We start from the raw sequence: 20,166 nt of genomic DNA, 5'->3' as shown, positions 1-20,166 counted from the left end.
CGCCAAATCGGACGACCTTGGTCCTGAGCTTCAGTCCCTTGGCAGAGGGGACTCTGCTCCACAGGGGTGTGCGTGCTAGGCGAGTTCCCCGTGGGAAGCTGACCTCACTCTCCGCGGAGTGGGAACCCTGCCCCTGATGCCGGTGCCTGCTACCCAGAGAATTACTGCCACATCCTCCCCCACTTCCAGCCTGGGGCCTCTCCCCAGACCACTTCTCCTGCCCCGCAGTCGGGGCACCGGCTCTGCCTGGCCAGTCCTCCCAGCCTGCCGAGCTCTTCCCTAGGCCCAGCCAACGTGCCACTTGGAAGGACACCCGCCCGTCCTTGGGGGGCCAGAGAGTGCGGTAGGAAGCAGCGATGACCACCTCTTCCTTCCGCCCGCGCTAGTCCTCCACGTCGGCCACAGCGTCCTCCTCGGACCCTCCAGCCCCGGACCGCGCACCGCCCCCGAAGTGCGCAAACACCAGCGCAGGGGGATGGGGAGGCGGTCGCCGCCACACATGACGACCACTGCCAGCCCGTGCCAGGCCCCGGCTCGGCGGGGTGACACCGGCTGAAGCAGGGCGGGGACAGGCCAGGGTGGGGGGGCGGCCAGTACGGCCTCCAGGGCCAGCAGTTGAGGGGCCACGCCGGAAGTGCGGCCTTGGGAGGCCCGGACGCGGCGTGGCCTCTCTAGGCCCGGTGGAGGCCGCGTCTCTCGGTGGCCCCGGAGCGCGAGTCACAGGCGTCAGTCAGGAGAAAGGCGCCGGGCAGGGAAGGCGGGGCCCACGGCGGACTGGGAAGTGTCGCGCTCTAGGAGTGGTTGCCTGGGAGGTGTGGGCGTGGCCCTGGGAGGCGGGGCGCTCCGGGATTGGCGGGTGCGCAGACGGGGCGGGGTGTCCCCTTTGTCTGAGTGAGGTGCGGGCGGTCGCATCTGCGCGTGAGGCTGCGGCGGGGACGGTGAGTCGGGGCGCGGGCAGCACCGGGAGCCTCTGCCCGCGCGGCGGGGGGGGGGCCGGGATCCTCCACGCGGCCGGGCGCTTCCCACGCGCGCCCCCTGCCCTCGCCAGGCGCACTCCGAGCCCCCGCCCCACTCTCGCCTCCGCCGGGCCCTCCCCGCCCCGCTCCCGCGAACGGCGAGCCCTGCCCAGCGGGTGGTTCTCGACCCCGCGAGCTCCAGCTTCTCGCGGCGCCCGGGGGCGGGCCGGGGTCGCGGGACCGCTGTCCGCGGGGGTCGCACTCAGCGTCCCGGCGGCCTTGGCGTCTCTCTGGGAAAAGTGCTTCCTCCCGAGTTCCCCTCCCGCCTCCATTTTCCATCGAGGCTCGTTTCCCGGTTACTTTGTAAAAGCCCTTTTTCGTGAGCGCGACCAGCCTTTCCCAGAGTCCGCGGGTGTCTGCCTGCTGGAAGCTTGCCGGGGCGCTTCAGCGGGAGACGGCGTGCCGCCTTTTCAGCCGAGCCCTCGGTGTGCGCTGCCCTTGGCGTTTCCTTTCTCATTAGCTCGGTTCTTTAACCTACGTGTCTTCTCAGATTGTCATTGGACTCCGGTTATGGTGTTTTCTTCCGTTTTGAGATGGAAGATTTCGAGTGTTTAATGGTCAGATATTTACCCTCGAGGCTTTTGGCTTTGTGCTGTGTTTTAAAGGGCTTTCCCTATTCCAAGATTAGTTTTTAAATAAACTCTTGTTTTTCTCTGGTACTTGTGAAATGTTGGCTCCATCTGGAATCATTTTGGTGTGGGGCAAGTTGGGAATCCAGCTTCAGTGTTGTCTCTAAATCCTGATATTTCTGACACAACCTACTGAATAATTCATTTCTCCATTGATTTGGAAAACCACCTTTGTCACGTGTTAAATTCTCAAGTCTTGGGCCCATTTCTGGGATTCATGGTCCTTTGATGTGCAAAGGTTTTGATTTTCATGCAGCAGATCTGTGGATCTCTGCCCCCCAGACTTTATTCAAGTTCTTTTTATGATGTAATTTTTAAATGTATCTCTTATTCATTCATTAGCCGAATGCTTTCAGTATATGATACGAAATGATCTCATTTTTTTCTGTCGTTTTTTTTGTTTTTTGTCGTATTTTTTTAATCTCTGCTTTTGCTTAGCTTTCTGGGAGATAAGTTGAGCCTTGTGCAAAGATCTAAGTTTAGACCGCTTGTCCAAGTGCCGGTTACTGGACCATCTTCCCCGGGATCCGTTTGTTTATAGACGTGGCCCTACTCTCCCCCTTCTAGTCCAGGCCAGCTTGGCTCTCGGCACCACGGCTTTGTGGATACAGTGGGCAGAATTAGCATCACATTTCTCAGGTTTATTTTAACCTTGTTTCTTGTTGCCATCTGTGAATAGAACCTTTTTCCCTGTGTATTTTCTGACTCCGTGTTGCTGGTGTGTAGGAAAGCTATCCGCGTGGATGCATGTTTGTGATCATTTACTTCCGAAGGTTGCAGGGTTGTGCTTTGGGCTTACGGGTGGCTCAGAAGTGCCTCTTTGGAAGGTGATTCCACCCTGGAGGGTGGGGCTCCGTGGAGATGAAGAAAGAGGGGGCAGGCCTTCCAGCAGGAAAACCTGGGGGTGAGGACGGTGAGGATGAGGGGGGAGACTCTGGGAGCCACCCACCCCAGACCAGGGACTGGGAGTGTGCCTGTCATGTCTGTCACTGTGGGCGGGGTCTTTGGAAGGAAGGCTCTTTCACATCAAGATCATCAGCAGTTGCAGCAAGCGGTAAGTTACTAAAGCTTAGTTTACAAAACCGAATAATAACAAACGTTAAGTCCTGAGCTCTTCGCGTCTCTGCAGTCCCTTAGTCACCACCCGAGCCAGACCTCACTCGGCGGAGTCTCACTGCGGTGTGACCACTGCTGCAGAGCATGTTGGCCTGTTCTGGTTTGTTTGGGTTATTCCCTGGCGGGAGTTGCAAAAAACGAAATTCCTGCATCTGAAGAATGACGGTGACCCGTGAGTGGGTGGGTCACTGTTGCGGGCACCCCTGGGGCGGGCGCTTTTTGTACTTGCCACTGTGTTGGGGGCGGCATGGCCTCCTTAGGCAGCTCCTCAGAGCCAGTTCTGACCCTTGGTGGTGGTGATTCCGGCTCTGGGGACCATCTAAACAGGACTTGTCCTGCCCACCTGTTCGCCCTTCCTGATGCCCGGAGCTCTGGGCATCGAGGTGGGGGTGGCCTGGTAAAAGCCAGGTTCAGTGCCCAGGTGGCTCTCTTGTCCTCCCTGTGGTGTCGGTTAGCGGCCTGCAGTGTTTTTTGCACGTCTTTGCATCTGGCACTTGTTCCAGGAGACCCAGACCTTATCTACCAAAGTGCAAGTAAAGAAAAATGAAAAACTAGTTAGTACCAGTTTTTAAATTTGTTTTCTTTATTTTTTATCAGGATGTAAGTGTCTTATTCCATTTGGGCTGCTATAACAAAGCACCACACACTGGGCAGCCTGTAAAACAACAGACATTGATTTCTCACAGTGCGGAGGCCGGATGTCCGAGGTCAGGGGGCCAGCAGGGGCGGGTGAGGCCCTCTTCCTGGCTGCAGACTTCTGTGTCCTCACGTGGAGGGAGGGGCAAGGGAGCTCTGTGGGGTCTCTTATCAGGGGGACTCCACCTTCATGACCGAAGCACTCCCAAAGGCCCCACCTCATAACACCCTCACATTGGGCATTAGGATTTCAACACATACATATACATTTGGGGGACACAGACATTCAGACTAGAGCAACAAGCATACTTCACGATACGCTTTTTCCCTTTGGCAGTTTGCAGAGGTCATTCTAGGCAGAGGTCTTTTGCTTTCGTGCTTCTCTGGGACTCACCGCAGGTGGGAATCTTGTCGCCTTCTCCCTCTCCACCCCTCCGTGCCTCAGGCCTGTTGGCCGCTGGGTTTGAGTTAATCCCATCGGGTGACTTGACGCTTAGTCAAGCGCTCTCACCTGAGAGGAGGTGTGTCTCTCTGTCTTACTGGTGTGGACAAGGGCTCACACCCCCTCGTGGCCCTGAGGTCATTGTTTGTGAAACAGGGGCATCGTGGACACACTCCGTACCCCGTGCTTTTGCTGACCCTTCTGGCCACCGGGCGCGGCCTGAATCTTGGTCTTAGCAGGTGCCGGACTGGTGTGTGGAAGGACTGTGGCTTTGGCAGCAGCACCATCCTGGAGCCTGCTTCAGAAACCACACGACTCACGTGGGATTCGAACTCGTGGGCCGAGACTCGAATTCACTGTCTTTTAATTGAAACCACACACCTAGGCTCAGGACTTACTGAAGCTCAGGTTCTGTATGTCAGCGGTCCCCAACCTTTTTGGCCCCAGGGACCGGTTTTGTGGAAGACAGTTTTTCCACGGACGGGGTAGGGGGGGATGGTTCAGGCGGTGATGCAGGCGATGGGGAGCAGCAGGTGAGGCTTCGCTTGCCCGCCACTCACCTCCTGCGCTGCGGCCCGGTCCGGTACCCGTCCGCGGCCTGGGGGTTGGGGACCCCTGCTCTATGTCTCAGCGCAGAGGGCATTCATAGTAAGAGGCAAAGTGATAGGTGAGAAGTGGAATTATTTAGAGAGGTACACATTCCTTAGAATGTGGTCCGTCTCAAAAGGGGAGAGCGGCCCTGAAATATGGGGTGGTTACTTTTTATGGGCTGGGTAATTTCACAGGTAACAAGTAGGAGGATTATTCCAGCTTTTTCAGGGGGAGGGCAGGGGCCTCGGAACTGGGGGGCCTGTGGGTGTGTCATTTAGCTGATGTATTACAGTGAGCATATAATGAGGCTCTGGGGGGCAAGTCTTCCACCGTCTTGGGCGTAGTTGGTTCTAACCAGTTTTTGTCATATCTGACATCTGTGTGTTCTTTAAGGATTGTGCTCTGCCCCCTCCCCTCCTGGTTTCACGTCCCTCCCAGGAGGGCGTGCACTGCCTAAGGGTGTATCTGCTGCACCTAAATATACCAGGTGACTTTCTCACCTGAGAAAGAGCGTACCAGAAACTCCGTTTCCCCATTGCTGCTGGCAGCAGATGTTCGCCTGGCACTTGTTGCTGTTCTGAAGGGTGGAGTGTGGTCTCATTGCTCCTGTAATTTCATACACTTATTCAGCAAACATTGAGCCACTGGCTGCTCTGCTGGGACAGGAAGGGGGGTGTGAGAGCGATGAGGCAGAGGACCCCAAGGGGGCTCAGGAGGGGCCTCAGCGAGAGGGTCACATGGCCAAGCACCAGCCGAGGGGCAGGAGCCACCCCAGCCAAGGGGAGGCCCGGGCAGGGCTGAGCAGCCTCAGGAACAGTGTGGGGGCGGGGTGGGGGTGGCCTTGGAGCCGAGAACAGTCACTGTGTTCCCATGGGGGGGCAGGACAGGACGGTGCTGCCGCGGGCCCAGGTTCTGGATCGTATGCAGGTGCCAGATCAGCTGGGGTAGAACCGGGTGGAGGGCGGGGTCGGTGTTTGATGTTAAGTGTCTGAGGTGCTAGAGGACACCCACGTGGAGATGCCCGGTGGAGGGAAGGAGGTCAGCAGTTCAGCATGCCAAAGGGAGCCCCTGGACTCCACTGGACATTCAGGCCTGTGCAGCGGGAAGCAGCTCAGGTCACAGACACGGGCTCGGGCAGGAGCTGGCCTGGCCCAAGGCCTCGTGGCCGGCCACCAGCACCCACTGGGGAGGCCGTGAATGGGGCGCCTGTGGGTGCTCATTATTGGGTCCTGGCCCAGGTATGGTCAGCCCGTAGTGCAAATGACTGTCCACCTCTGCTGGGTTCCCAGAGGACCAGAGCTGTGCCGTTAACAAAGGTCGGTATCCGTTTTCGGGTGAATTCTGGGGTACTTCTGTTCACTCCTTGAATTCTAATCGAAGACTCCGGTTGGAATTCTAATCAGAGTCGTGTTGCCTTTACACGCACAGACGCGCGCGCGCACACGTTTTGGGGGAATGGCCTTTCTGGTGGACGGAGGGGTGGGCAGTGAGGGCCAGCCAGCCTCTCTCTCCGCCAAGGCTCCTGCTCCGCAGAGGCAGCCGCGGTCACGAGTTCAGTGTGTATTTTCCTGAAAGTTGTGTGTGTAAACGTACTCATCCACGGGACGCTTTACCAAGAGCGTGAGGTGGTGGCTCCCTGACTTGCTCCCCCAGAGGCCCACAGTGTGAGGCGAAGCGTCCTGCTTGGTGAGGTGCCTGCCTGAGGGGCTTGACCTCATTCTTGCATCGCTTTTCCCCGAGCAATCTGCCTGCTGGGCTTCTGTGTCCCTGTTGCGGACCCGCCTCGGCCTCCAGATGATGTCAGCCCCATCGCCCTGCCAGGAGAGCTCTTGGTCCCCCCTTCTGTCTGGCAGTTGGGGTGTGACAGATAGCTTACTTGGCCTGGCATTTCCCCAGAACCTGCCCACCCTCGGGCCTCCCTGTCAGGTGCTCAAACCAAATCCCTGGGTCACTCTGGACTCCCGCCAGAACCCGACCCCTGCTGGAGCCGCCACCAGGGCAGGACCAGGCGTAGCCAGGGCATCGGTGGGCCCACAGGAGGGCTGTGGTCAAGCCAGGCATGCAGGGCCTGGCATGGGGTCCCCACAGGAGTGCGGCCCTGGAAGGACTGTCCACGCCCAGCATCTCTGGAGGCAGCCAGGCCCGGTGCCTCCCTGGATGACAGCTTGGCTCCTGTGAGGACACGCTCACCCGGGCCTGTGCGCGCACTGCAGGCCGTGCCAGGTGAGCTGGGCAGACGGCCCACTGCCCTAGGGGTGCACAGCGTCCCCAGGTGTCTCAGGTGGGACCTTCCTGGGCCCGAGAGCTCGGGGTCCATCTGTGCGGCTCTGGAACTGGAGTCAGAGTTCACGGGGGGCCCGGCTGGGCCCGTCATGTGCTCCCTGCTCTTCCTCAGTCCCACAGGCTCCTCAGATTTCCATCTTCCTCAGAGACCCCAGGGACCAGGTGATGGCAGCGGCCAGGCTCCTACCGCCACCGGCGGTGCCCCAGGTGAGTTGCCCCGAGGCCTGCGCAGCACCCCTGCCTTGCTCACAGTCGGCCCACGCCTGGGGCTCCTGGTGGCAGCCTGAGCATCACTGCCTCCTGAGTGCCGTGGCCCCTCCTGTCACTGCCCCCGCATCCCTGGGCATGTCCCCACACCCCCATGCTGCTTGCACCCACCTCATCTCGGACGGAGACACTCAGTCGACCTGCAGCAGCCCCTGTCATTCCAGGCCAAGGTGACCTTCGAGGACGTGGCCGTGCTCCTCTCCCAGGAGGAGTGGGACCGCCTGGGCCCTGCTCAGCGGGGCCTCTACCGACATGTGATGATGGAAACCTATGGGAACGTGGTCTCCGTGGGTAAGGCCCCTCTGCAGGCCTCGTCTGTCTGTGTGCTCGGCCCAGGGCGGGGTTAGGGTGCTCACAGATGCTGTGTAGACAAAAGGCCTTCCCTCCCCATGAGCAGGAATTCCAGGATCCAAGCCCGAGGTGATCTCGCAGCTGGAGCGAGGAGAGGAGCCGTGGGTCCTGGACAAACAGGGAAATGAGGGGCGCAGGGGCCTGGGCATTGGCCGCTCAGGTGAGTGGGGTGCCGCCTTCCTGCACCAAGGGCTGAGCACCTGCGGGTGCTGATGGGAGGTGGCCGGAGTGGCTTCCTCCTGGGGTCTGATTTGGCAGGGACCCTGCGGGCAGGCGGGGCCGAGCAGGCAGAGGCCCAGGGCAGGGAGTGAGCACAGAGGCGAGTGCAGCCTGGTGGTGGGTTGGGCGCAGGTAGAGCGGGGAGAGCACCCATGGTGACCGGGCCCCTGCCAGGTCCCCGTTCTGATGGGACATCCAGCGTTTGAGGGATACCTGGTTGGTTTAGGGAAGAAGGAGGCACCCTAAGTGTAGAAGGGAAGTTTCTTAACCTGGTAGGTAAGCTCCTGGGGCTGGAGCTGTTTGAGATGAGGAGCCCACCATCCACAGCCACATGGCGGCGCTGTCCGGGCGTCCCACCCAAAATAAGGCAAGACAGACGAAACACAACAACAAAGTTGAAGCTATAGAACTGGAAAGAAATCATTGAAAATCATATGGTTTTCTCATGTAAGATTGATTAGAATTCACAAGAGAGTTTGCTAGGTACAAAATCAGTTTTATTTCTATGTATCAGCACCAAAGGTATGATTTTTTTTTCTAGTTTTATTGAGATATAATTGACATAACATTACAAGTTTAAGGTGTAGAGCATAATGATTTGACTTAAATATATTGTGAAATAATAACCACAGTAAGTTTAGGTCACATCCACCATCTCATATAGGTACAACAGCAAGAGAGAAAAAAATTTTTTTGAAGATGTGATATTCTTAAAGATAACATTTACAGCAGCATCAGAGAGGTGAGGTATCCAGTAGTTAATCTAACAGACGAAGTACCAGACCTTTATGGAGGAAAGTGTAGAAGAGAGGGTGCTGGCAGATGCGTCCAGTCCCGAGGGCAGTGGTCAGCAGTTGCTTTAGGGCGGGGTGGGGGTGGGCGACATCCAGTGAAGGACGAGGACAGGAGTCTCAGGGAACCTCAGCCAGCCTGCCCTGCAGGACGCGGCCCCTCTGGCTGTGAGGACAGCGCGGCACCAATCCCATGGCTGCTCCACTCCAGGGTCTCTGGGTACTGTGTGGAGGGGCACCAGGTGTTACGGACAGCCCGCCTCTTACTGACCCGCAGAATCAGGTATCCTCAGAGGAGCAGTGACTTCGCTGGACCCGGAGGAATGCGATTTTCCAGGGAATGTAGAAAAGGCACAGCATCGTGTTGAGCATATCTTTGACTGCAGCTGCAGGGGCAAGAAAACAGCTGCCCCCCACCAGACCTGGGTCCCTGGTGGACCAGCTGTGGTTTCACCTGATGGAGGTCTTAGACGAGTGCCCTTCAGATCTGATGCCAAAGAGACCGCCGTTCTCCAAGAGCATGGCGGGTTGGAGGGGGAAGCTTTCGCACAGAAGCGCCCGCTCACTCTGCCCCCCCCCCACAGGCCCCGGAGGACGGGGTCTGAGACGTGAGGGGTGTGCACAGAGCAGGAGCTGCCTGCTGCAGCCCGGGCCGCCACCATGTGCCTCAGCCTCGCCCGGCGGCTCCTCAAAGGGAGAAGCGTGTGCACCTGCCCGGCCCTGCTGTCTCTAACCCAATGAATTGCACTTTCGTCTTGTAACAGCAAATGAGAGGATTTTCCACTCTTGGGAGAGGCGTTGGTTTTGTTGTCCCTTCAACTCTCTGTTCCTTTTGCAGACAACTTCACGTGTGACCACAAGACAGCTTGTGTGCAGCAAGACGGCACGTCCTGTCCCTGGGGTAAGTGTGTGTCTCATCTCCTTTTTGATCCAGTACAATCCCTGACGTGTTTGTGCTCATGGTTCACGAGAACACGAGGAGATTCCCAGGCTGCTCTGATGTAGAACATGTGTTCTCATTACACAACACACACAATCTCTACAGAATGCCGGCGGAGGGGGGGGGGTTTAATTAAAAAATTGGTTTCAGTGGACTTGCTTTTTCCCCTTCATTTGTCTTGTTGCTACTGTACACTTGAAACAACGATGAAGCTGCCATCCTGAGAGTGTGGGGCAAGAGGCAGCCCATCCCCGCATTCATGGCAGCCTGGGTCTGTTGTGCGCTGTGTTTGTGCCATGGGTAATGGAGGGAGTTACCTCCTGAAATGTTAATTTATTCTTCACCGTTAAAGTCGTCTTTCTTGTCTTGTTACTCTGGCATCAGGCCAGAAGCCACCCATTCAGGAAGCTTCAAACATTAGAAGTGATACTTTTCCATGCAAATGAGTAATTATTTTTTTGACCTACCAGCTTTACTCTGTGATGATGAGGCTTATAAGTCAAAAAAAAGGAACTAAAACTTGTTTTCCGCTTAAAAAAAAACATAGTACAAGTTTTTAAGAACATGTAAAAATCTTATTAAACAGATGACAGTGAATTCAGATATTTAAATGAAGAACCTATTGAATACTGTTACCATTTATCAGTACAGTGCACACTTAATAAATAAATTGCTCTGAAGAGAATAAAATATGAAGAAACACCCAATAAGAAAAATGGGCACAAAACTTGAACAGGTTCTAATAGAAGAGAACCAAAGGAGAGGCCAGATGAGAAGGTGGCAGCCACCTACAAGCCAACAGAAGAGGCCTCAGAATGAAATCTACCTTGCTGGCACCTTGATCTTGGGCTTCCCAGCCTCCTGTTGTTTAAGCCCCCCAGTCTAGGATATTTTGTTAGGACACCAAGCCAACTAAGATAACCACCAGGATCCCTGCCCTCTGATCCCTGGTATACATGCCCTGCATAATCCCCAGGACTGTGGTTATGTGTTTTATGATTAGGTTATGTTAAATGGCACTGTTGCCTTTAAGGAACAGAGAATGCTCTAAATCTGGGTCTAGAGCTCAGAGACAAGTCAAATTCAAAGCAGGAGGAGGGAATTCCCTGGCAGTCCAGTGGTTAGGACTCAGCGCTTTCACTGCCTTGGCCCAGGTTCAATCCCTGGTCAGGGAACTAAGATCCCACAAGCTGCTCTGTGTGGCCAAAAATAAATGCATTAATTTTAAAAAAATTTTTTTAAAGCAGGAGATGGATATGATGCATCATTGCTGCCTTAAAGATGCAGGTAGGAGGTAGGAGTGGAGCGTGACTCCCAGGCGGCATCCAGCAAGGAAACGGTCACCTCGGCCCTGCAGCTCCAAGGAGCTAAATGTTGCCAACAATAAAAAAGAGCTGAGAAGTGGATTTATCCCCTGAGCCTTCACACAAGATTTCAGACCGGCTGACACTTTATCTCAGCCTTGTGATACCCTGAGCAGAGAACCCATCCCCACCATACAGAATTGTGGCCTACAGAACTGTAAGCTAATAAATACAGTTTCCAGTGCTCACACAAGGCTGGGAACACTGTCGCTTCCCACTAGCAAGAGTGGAAAACCTTGTAACTCACAAGGCATCATCAGGTAGAGTACTGAGTAGGGTCTTGCCTCGCTAATGGGGGGTGGGGGGAATAACCTTAAACACTGCTCTGGTCAGACTGAACAGAGTTGAAAGGCAAGAACCATACAATTTCCAAGTAACATAGCCACGTATTAGAACAAAGCTCAATAATGTTTATAAAAATACAGAAGTATCCAGCACCAAGCAAGGGGAAATCCATGATGTCCAGCATCTAATGAAAAATTACCAGAGATACAAAGAAGCAAGAAAATACAACCATGATTAAAAGAAAAACCAGTCAAGTGAAACTGACCAGAAATGACAGGGATGATAGAATTGGGAGACAAGGATATTAGAATAAATTCCATATGTTCAGGGAGCTACAGGAAATAGTGTATTAGGTAGAGGCATGGAAGATTATTTTTTTTAAAACCCAAATCTAATTTCTAAAGATGAAAACAACGATGAGATGAAAAATTCACTGGGTAAAATTAGTGGCAGATTAAACATTGCAGAAGAAAAGATTAGTGAACTTGAAAACAAAGGCATGGAAACTTTTGAAAAGGAAACAGGACAAAGGCTAAAAAAGATTGAAGAATGTCGGTGAGCTGTGGGAGAACCTGAAATAGCCTGATATATATATCATTGATGGGAACAAAGCAGGAAAAATATTTGAAGAAGTGACAGTTGAAGTTTTTCCAAATTTGATGAAAACTATAAACTCAGAAATCTAAGAAGCTCAAGGGACCCTATGCATAATAAACATGAATAAAATTACAGTAAACCACATCATGATTAAATGTTGACAACTGGTGACAAAGAGAACATTTTAAAGGCAGCCAGAGAAAAAGACACATCACATGGAGAGAAGCAGGGGCCAAAGGCAGACTGACAGACTGAAGACTCATGCTGTGAATCCTGAGACAACCACTAAAATAGCCCAGAGTTATAGCTGAGAAGACAGCAAAGGAGATAAGATAGAATCATGAAAAATACCTAACGTTTTAGAAAGGAGAAAAAGAAGAGGGAACAAACAACAGGGTGTATAGTGGCTGGTCCAGGGTAACCACTGCTTCCCTGCACTACTGACTGCTCCATAGTGGTGCACACAAAGCATGCTGTTGTATTGGCCAGCTCAGGCTGCCATAACAAAATGCCACTGATCGGGTCCTTAAACATCAGAAATTTACTTCTCACAGTTCTAGAGGCTGGAAGTCCAAAATCAAGGTACCAGCTGATTTGGTTTCTGGCGAGGGCTCTGCTCTCTTCCTGACTTGCAAGCAGCCACTTTTTCTTCCTTCCTTCCTTCCTTCCTCCCTCCCTCCCTCCCTCCCTCCCTCCCTTCCTTCCTTCCTCTTCTTTTCTTTCTTTCTTTCTTTCCTTCCTTCCCTTCCTTCCCTTCTTTCTTTCTCTCTCTCTCGCTCTCTTTCCTTCTTTCCTTCCTTCTTTCCTTCCCTCCTTCCTTTCTTTCCTTCCTTCCTTCTTTCCTTCCTTCCTTTCCTTTCTTTCCTTTCTTCCTTCCTTCCTTCCCTTTCTTTCAATATTTATTTATTTATTTGCAACAGGTCTTAGTTGCGGCTTGCCAGCTCCTTGGTTGCAGCTTGCCAGCTCCTTAGTTGCAGCACATGGGCTCCTTAGTTGTGGCATGTGAACTCTTAGTTGTGGCATGCATGTGGGATCTAGTTCCCTGACCAGGGATTGAACCCAGGCCCCCTGCATTGGGAACGTGGAGTCTTATCCACTGTGCAGGCGGCCACTTTCTTGCTGTGTGTTCACTTGACTCTCTGTGCCTGCGGAGACATAAGGACACTATTCTCATCACTGCGGCCTGCCCTGATGACCTCAACTAGCCCTAAGCACTTTCCAAAGGCCCCACCTCCAAATACCATCACACTGGGGGTTAGGGCTTCAGAATACAAATTTGGGAGAACACAAATTTTCAGTCCTTAAGAACTTCCCTGTTCCTTCTTCCCCAATTTTATGATACTGTCCTAAGTTTTATATATGTTGTAAACCCACAATATGCAACTACTGTTTTTGCTTTAGACGGTTGTCTTTTAGAGTGACTTAGAAAACTTTTTCATAGTCTTTTTTTTTTTTTTTTTTTTTTTATTTATGGCTGTGTTGGGTCTTCGTTTCTGTGCGAGGGCTTTCTCCAGTTGCGGCAAGCGGGGGCCGCTCTTCATCGTGGTGCGCGGGCGTCTCACCACCGCGGCCTCTCTTCTTGCGGAGCACAGGCTCCAGACGCGCAGGCTCAGCAATTGTGGCTCACGGGCCCAGCTGCTCCGCGGCACGCGGGATCTTCCCAGACCAGGGCTCGAACCCGTGTCCCCTGCATTGGCAGGCAGACTCTCAACCACTGCGCCACCAGGGAAGCCCCTATAGTCTTTTATATTTACCTTCATTTTAACCATTTCCAAAAACCGTCATTTCTTTGTGCAATTCCAAGTTTCTGTCAGGTATATTTTTTCCCCATGAAGAACTTCCTTTAACATTAATGTGGATTTCATGGTTGGGAACTCTCTCCATTGGGTTTTTTCTTTTCAAAAAATTATCTTTTTTTTTTAAAGGTATTTTTTGCTGGGCACAGAGTTGTAAATTGACAAGTGTTTTCGTCTCAGCACTTGAAGGATGTCCGTGCATTGTCTTCTGACGTGATGAAGGTTTCTAATGACGAGTCTGCTGTATTTCTTACATTGGTTCCTCTGTGTTCTCTGTGGTTTTTTTCCCTGTAGCTGCGTCTAAGATTTTCTCCTTCTCTTTGGTTTTTAGGAGTTTGAATAGGAAACATGTTTGTGTTTCTCTGATCTTGGATCTGTGTTTTGATATCATCTGTTATTGTTGGAAAAATCCCAGCCATTATCTTTTCAGATGTTTTACTTCCTTGTCCTCTGTCTTCTCTTGGGATTCTAACGACGTGCAAGTTGGGCTGTTCGGTATTGACGCACAGCTCTGTTCAGTGTTGTTTTTATTGTTTACTGTTCATTTTTCTCTTTGTGTTTCAGTTTGAATAATTTCTCTTGACCTATTTGCAAGCTCCCTGGTCGTTTCCTCAGCTGAGTTGAGTCTACTGACGAGCACATCAAAGGCATCCTTTACCTCTGTCACTGTGTCTTGTGTCTGATCGTGCAGGTTGTTCCAACACACAGGTCACCTCTGAGCCTGGCGTATTGCCGCTTAGTGTCTTGATAGTGTGTGTGTGTGTGTGCGCATGCATGTGCGCGCACTCACACACCCTTTTCTTTTTTGGTATCTCTTACTTTTTAATTGAATGTCAGCCATCACTCATGGGACAGCGAAAGAGGTAAACTGTCTGTCTGGAAACACAGCCTCTCCTGCTCAACTGTTAGTGTGGAAGGCAGAGTCAGTTCAGTCAGGAGCTGGGCTGGGTTCTTTTGTGCCCATAGTTGCCTTTAGGGCGCCACCAGATTCAGATTCCACAGGCACTTCCTCGTGCAGGGCGGGGGCACTCAGTCTCCCGTGTGTTTCTGTACCTCAGAGGCTTCCTCCACCCGCAATAGCGTGCTGTGGCTTGTTGCTCAGCGCTTGTTAGACTTGGGGAAGCGGGGATGGAGCAACCCCTGCTGTCCTGGTCCGTCCTTGGGCTCAGCCCTCCCCCAGCTGAAGGAGGTTCTAACTGTCTGGGCCCAGGGTCGTTTCCTGCCCCTTCCCCACCCCCACCCCCCAAGCACAGGGTAGTCTTCCCTTCCCCCAGCCATGATTTTCATCTGTCCCCAGAGTGTCAAGTTTGCTTACCCTCCCCCAGTGACTCACAACTTTTGTTCCGTAGAGAAGGCTCCCCCCTCTTTCAGACCTGAACCCCCAAGGGAGGCTCCCTGTGGTACTACCCCCAGGGGAGGTCCATAGAGATGCGCCCTCGTGTCCATGCTCCCAGGGGCTCTTTGTCAATTTGTTAATGTTTTAGCTGGAGTCTCTGAGCCGCTTGTGTGGTAGCCCTGCCTTCCATCTTCCTCTCACCCCTCCCTTCAGCCATGGGCCATCCCACACACCTGTCTCCATTCAAGCACCTGTCTTTCCCTAGATTTCGGGTCAGTTGGTTATTATTGTGACATTAGTTCTGTGATGGATTCAGAAAAGTTAAGATTTTGTAGGTTGTCTAGCTTTTTCTTGCTGTCGGGGTGGAAGAGATGCTCTTTCCAGGTTTCTAGCCCCTGGGGGAAGGCCGTTAACAAAATGACATAATAATACGTGTTGTCTTAAATAATATAATAACGACATTAATGGTAGAAGAACATGGGAATCACAGCTGGATTGGTCAGTGCAGTCACGAGACTTTGCCAAATTGAGATTGTGTTCTTCTGAGGGTCCCGGGGAGGGGCCCTCACTGCCTCTGATGAAGAGGCAGTGCTTGGAAGCAGAGGGCGGTAACTGTTTGGCAACAGGAACAAGGGCTTGGACACTGGGGTTGGAAGAGGAAGAGAAGAACAGAAGAGGGACTTCCCTGGTGGTCCAGTGGTTAAGACTCCGCGCTTCCAATGCAGGGGATGCAGGTTTGATCCCTGGCCAGGGAACTAAGATCCCACATGGCACATGGTGCAGCCAAAAAAAAAAAGGGAATCAGAAGAGAGACGTGGGTCCTGAAGGCCCCCAGCTGCAGGAGGGAGGAGCCAAGTTCCGTTTTGGACTTTTGACGTGGATGTGCTGGTGGGCCCTCCAGATGAAGAGGTCTGGCTGCAGGCGGAACACCCACCTGAGCCCTGGAGAGCAGTGTGGGTGGGGAAGCCAGGATGTCCCCGTGTCAGGGGCTGCTGAAGCTCGGGGTGGGACCCCAGCCTCTACACCACTGTGGGGGCTCCTCTCCCTCAGTGTGACTTCTTTAAGGAACCCTGGGTAAGTCTTCCCAGCCCTGCTCCTGCCTCTTCTGAGATGACCCTCTGCTGAAGATTTGCTGCAGTCGGGCTGCCTCCATCCTTTTTTTTTTTTTTTTTTTTTAATGTTTTTTGGGGTTTTTTAAAATAAATTTATTTATGTTTATTTTTGACTGCGTTGGGTCTTCGCTGCTGCCCACGGGCTTTCTCTAGTTGCGGTGAGCCGGGGCTACTCTTCGTTGTGGTGTGCGGGCTTCTCGTTGTGGTGGCTTCTCTTGTTGTGGAGCACAGGCTCTAGGCACGCGGGCTTCAGTAGTTGTGGCACACGGGCTTAGTTGCTCCGCGGCATGTGGGATCTTCCCGGACCAGGGCTGGAACCCGTGTCCCCTGCATTGGCAGGCGGATTCTCAACCACTGTGCCACCAGGGAAACCCCTGCCTCCATCCTTTTGCAAGAAGTATTAGCATTTGGTATGTCTAAGTCCCTCCAAGGTAACCATTTCCTGGATGTCACAAGACATCACAGGTCAAATCAAGCACATGTTGACCCCATTGGCACAAATCTCTTTCCAAACACTTCAGTCAAAGTCTATCTTAGAAGCTCCCTTGCTTGGTGGAGGGACTGCTTGGGTTCCGAGCACATTATTTTCCAAGGGTCCTGGTTGGGGTTTGAGGGAGCCCGTTGCACAGCACCTGTCTTCTCAGACCAACTTCTGAATGAATTAAAAAGTAAAGCTTATATCTCAATAATGCTGTTACCACCAAAAAAGAAAGACAAGAAAAGCTGTTGGGACTTGAAAATATTCTTACTACAGAAAAAGCACAGTTCGGTGACAACGTGCCTGGTTGCCATTCAGTATGCTTCCTAATCAGAAACTCCAGAAAGACCTTTAACCACCAGATTCAGGCAGGGAGGGGCTTCTGGGTCTTCACCGTGAAGCAGAATGCAGGTCCCCTGAGCTGAGAAGGCCCGGAGGAGGGGAGGGAGAGGCAGGCGCCACGGGCACGCATGTTGGTGCCATTCTAGCTCGTGATCTCCTGGTGTTTCTGGGATAGCATTTGTCAGTCTGCTTTCCCCAAGGGCTGCCGGCCCTGGCACCTGTCACAGGCCGCAGGAGTGTCCTCGTGTGGCGAGGGAGTGAGAGTTCCCTCCTCGGATCTTCCTCGGCCCCCGGGGCTTCTCACTCTGGCATGTCCCTCAGCGACCGCCGTTTTTGTTTTTTTCGTTGTTTTTTTTTTAAAGTAGTCGTTTTAAATTTTTTTATTTTTATTTATTTATTTATTTATTTATTTATTTATTTATTTATTTATTTATTTATTTATTTATGGCTGTGTTGGGTCTTCGTTTCTGTGCGAGGGCTTTCTCTAGTTGTGGCAAGCGGGGGCTACTCTTCATCGCGGTGCGCGGGCCTCTCACTATCGCAGCCTCTCTTGTTGCGGAGCACGGGCTCCAGACGCGCAGGCTCAGTAATTGTGGCTCACGGGTCCAGTTGCTCCGCGGCATGTGGGGTCTTCCCGGACCAGGGCTCAAACCCGTGTCCCCCGCATTGGCAGGCAGACTCTCAACCACTGCGCCACCAGGGAAGCCCGCGACCGCCGTTTTTAACACTGTCCCCAGCGATGCCTTTGGGAAGCTAGAGGCAGCAGCACAGTGGGTGCTGAGATGGGCACTGGGAGGGTCGTGGGAGGACTGGCTCCGTCCTGTCCCCCGTCTCGTGCTGTCACAGCCCTGCCGCAGGCCAGCTCCACCTGCTGAGTGTCCTTGATGAACATCACTCTGAGCAGGCCGTCCTCCGGGACAGTCCCGTCCCCTGGTGACGTCAACTCAGTGGCTCTGTCTCCGAGATTTAAAAAAATGTCCTTGGCACCGCCTGCTCCGCCCACTCAGCCTACAGAGCCCCTGACCTGACTGTAGAAACATCCCCTGGCATTCTCTGCCATCCTCACTGACGCCTGAAAGCCCTGTCTTGTCCCCCAGGGAGCGGTCTGCTGGACACGCATGCAGCGCTCACGCATCTCCCTAGCAGCCCCCTTCCCACCCCCCACGGTCATAGGTGTGGTCCTGCCTCGATCCCACCTCCGATGGCCTCTGGACACTCCAGGGAGGGCGGGGCTGGGGTGGCAGTGGGCTCTGACCTCGTGTGCCCCTCACAGGGGCCCTCGGACTGGAGCCGGCCCTTCTCTCCAGCCACACTGTCGGCCTGGGCACCTTTTGTGTCACCTGCTGGTGGCTTCTCAGCCGTGGGCATTCAGGGTCCTCCCTGCTCCAGTGAAGCACCTTCAGGGTGGCAATTGCTCTGCAGTTTCAAGTGGGTTAACACACTCACTTTGGTTTTGTTGTTTCAGGATGTGAAAACAAGGAGCAGGACCAGAACAGAGACTTGAGTCTGAGACCGCTCACTTCAGAGGAAATATCGATGATTCTGAGGAAAACACCTGCCGAGTGGAGCGATCAGGGAAGCTACGAACCTGAGGAGAGCTTCTGTCTGAGTCCCAGCCACGCTGGCCCCCCTGAAGGCCGGGCCTTGAGTCAGGGCATGCCTGTCGCTCAGCGACCAGCCGTTCCTGGCGGGGAGAGACCCTTCCGGTGCGTGGAGTGTGGGAAGTGCTTTGGGCGGAGCTCCCACCTCCTCCAGCACCAGAGGACCCACACTGGGGAGAGGCCCTACGTGTGTGGCGTGTGCGGCAAGGCCTTCAGCCAGAGCTCGGTCCTCAGCAAGCACAGGAGGATCCACACGGGCGAGAAGCCCTACGCGTGTCACGAATGTGGAAAGGCCTTTCGAGTGAGCTCAGATCTTGCTCAGCATCACAAGATACACACGGGGGAGAAGCCACACGAGTGTCTCGAGTGTCGCAAGGCCTTCACGCAGCTCTCCCACCTCCTCCAGCACCAGCGCATCCACACCGGGGAGAGGCCCTACGTGTGTGGCGTGTGCGGGAAGGCCTTCAACCACAGCACTGTGCTGCGCAGCCACCGGCGGGTGCACACCGGGGAGAAGCCGCACGCGTGCGCAGAGTGTGGCCGTGCCTTCAGCGTGAAGAGGACGCTGCTCCAGCACCAGCGGGTCCACACCGGGGAGAAGCCCTACGCCTGCGGTGAGTGTGGCCGCGCCTTCAGCGACCGCTCCGTCCTCATCCAGCACCACAGCGTGCACACGGGCGAGAAGCCCTATGAGTGCAGCGAGTGTGGCAAGGCCTTCCGGCACCGCTCCACCCTCCTGAACCACGAACGCATCCACACCGAGGAGAAGCCCTATGGCTGCTACGCATGTGGCAAAGCCTTCGTGCAGCACTCCCACCTGACCCAGCACCAGCGGGTCCACACTGGCGAAAAGCCTTACGTGTGCGGCGAGTGTGGCCACGCCTTCAGTGCCCGCAGGTCCCTGGTCCAGCACCAGCGGGTCCACACGGGCGAGAGGCCATTCCGCTGTGCACAGTGCGACAAGGCCTTCAGCCTGAAGGCCACGCTGATTGTGCACCTGAGGACCCACACAGGCGAGAGGCCCTACGAGTGTAGCCGCTGTGGCAAGGCCTTCAGCCAGTACTCGGTGCTCGTGCAGCACCAACGCATCCACACAGGTGAGAGGCCCTATGAATGTGGGGAGTGCGGCCGCGCCTTTAACCAGCACGGCCACCTGATCCAGCACCAGAAGGTACACAGGAAGCTGTGACCTTGGCTGCACGCGAAGCTGCACTCGGGAACTTGGGCACCCAGCCCCAGGAAGCCTCCAGTCCAAGGGAGGTGCCCGTCAGCATCACCAAGTGTCACTGAGAAACTCAAGGGAAGCACTGACACGTCTCTGGAAGAAGTTCAGAGGATGCCTCATTTGTTTCTCTCAACTTCTTGAGGTTACATTGCAGAGTAATTACACAATTGTAGAGAATTTTGGTGAAGACAGTTACAATTCATTATTTAACATTAGTTTATTAGAAGTGAGGAAGTAAAGGAAGTTACAGCATAAGGATTACTGTCACAGTAAAACTTCCTCACACTCCAAATAAAGGTTTTTTTCTTAGAACATTATATGCCTTTCCTAAATTCAATGACTGTTCTGATTATTGCACTTACTTAAAATTAGAATGTTTGTTGGACTATATTTTCAGTATTCTGTTAAGCACTACAATGCTGTGTGGATAAAATGATATAAAAAAGATTGTCACCAAGTGTCGTAATGTATTATGGCTGAAAATCCTGTGTGTGTGGAACCACTTGTTTTGTATGAAAACTGGGTGGGGGGGGCGGGACTCTAAAGATTAATTAGTGAGAAATGATGTAAATTTAGAAAACCCTTTATCTAGTCCTTTAACTTTTCAAGATCAGAAGGGATGTCCTAACTTACTTATTAGTGAAGATTCAACTCAAAAATGGATCTTTTCCTCAAAACCTGTGCACAGAAATCATGGGATGTCTTGGGCTTCTGGGCCCATGTAGGCTTAGGAGGCCTCTTCGCACTCA

The 20,166-nt window shown here is 53.4% G+C and overlaps 1 protein-coding gene across 5 annotated transcripts; it reads left to right on the top strand.

The window, feature by feature from the left end:
- The first annotated feature begins 890 nt into the window (after window positions 1–890).
- Window positions 891–19,839, top strand: ZNF250 (zinc finger protein 250). 5 transcript variants are annotated; one of them, XM_061172180.1, is made up of 6 exons: window positions 891–938; window positions 6,826–6,920; window positions 7,145–7,271; window positions 7,378–7,491; window positions 9,180–9,242; window positions 18,057–19,839. In XM_061172180.1, the coding sequence occupies exons 2-6, from the start codon at window positions 6,879–6,881 to the stop codon at window positions 19,379–19,381; spliced, it is 1,671 nt and encodes a 556-aa protein (XP_061028163.1). In that variant the 5' UTR covers window positions 891–938; window positions 6,826–6,878; the 3' UTR covers window positions 19,382–19,839. The 5 variants fall into 5 exon arrangements, with proteins under 5 accessions (XP_061028163.1, XP_061028166.1, XP_061028164.1 ...); XM_061172183.1 differs by having other exon boundaries at window positions 912–938; window positions 6,860–6,920; XM_061172181.1 differs by lacking the exon at window positions 891–938 and adding an exon at window positions 2,520–2,699.
- The last annotated feature ends 327 nt before the right edge of the window (window positions 19,840–20,166 follow it).

This window comes from Eubalaena glacialis, chromosome 17 (genome assembly GCF_028564815.1).
Source record: "Eubalaena glacialis isolate mEubGla1 chromosome 17, mEubGla1.1.hap2.+ XY, whole genome shotgun sequence".
Lineage (NCBI taxonomy): Eukaryota > Metazoa > Chordata > Mammalia > Artiodactyla > Balaenidae > Eubalaena > Eubalaena glacialis.
Note: the sequence above shows the minus strand (reverse complement) of the source record. Positions and strands in the feature narration are given on the sequence as shown.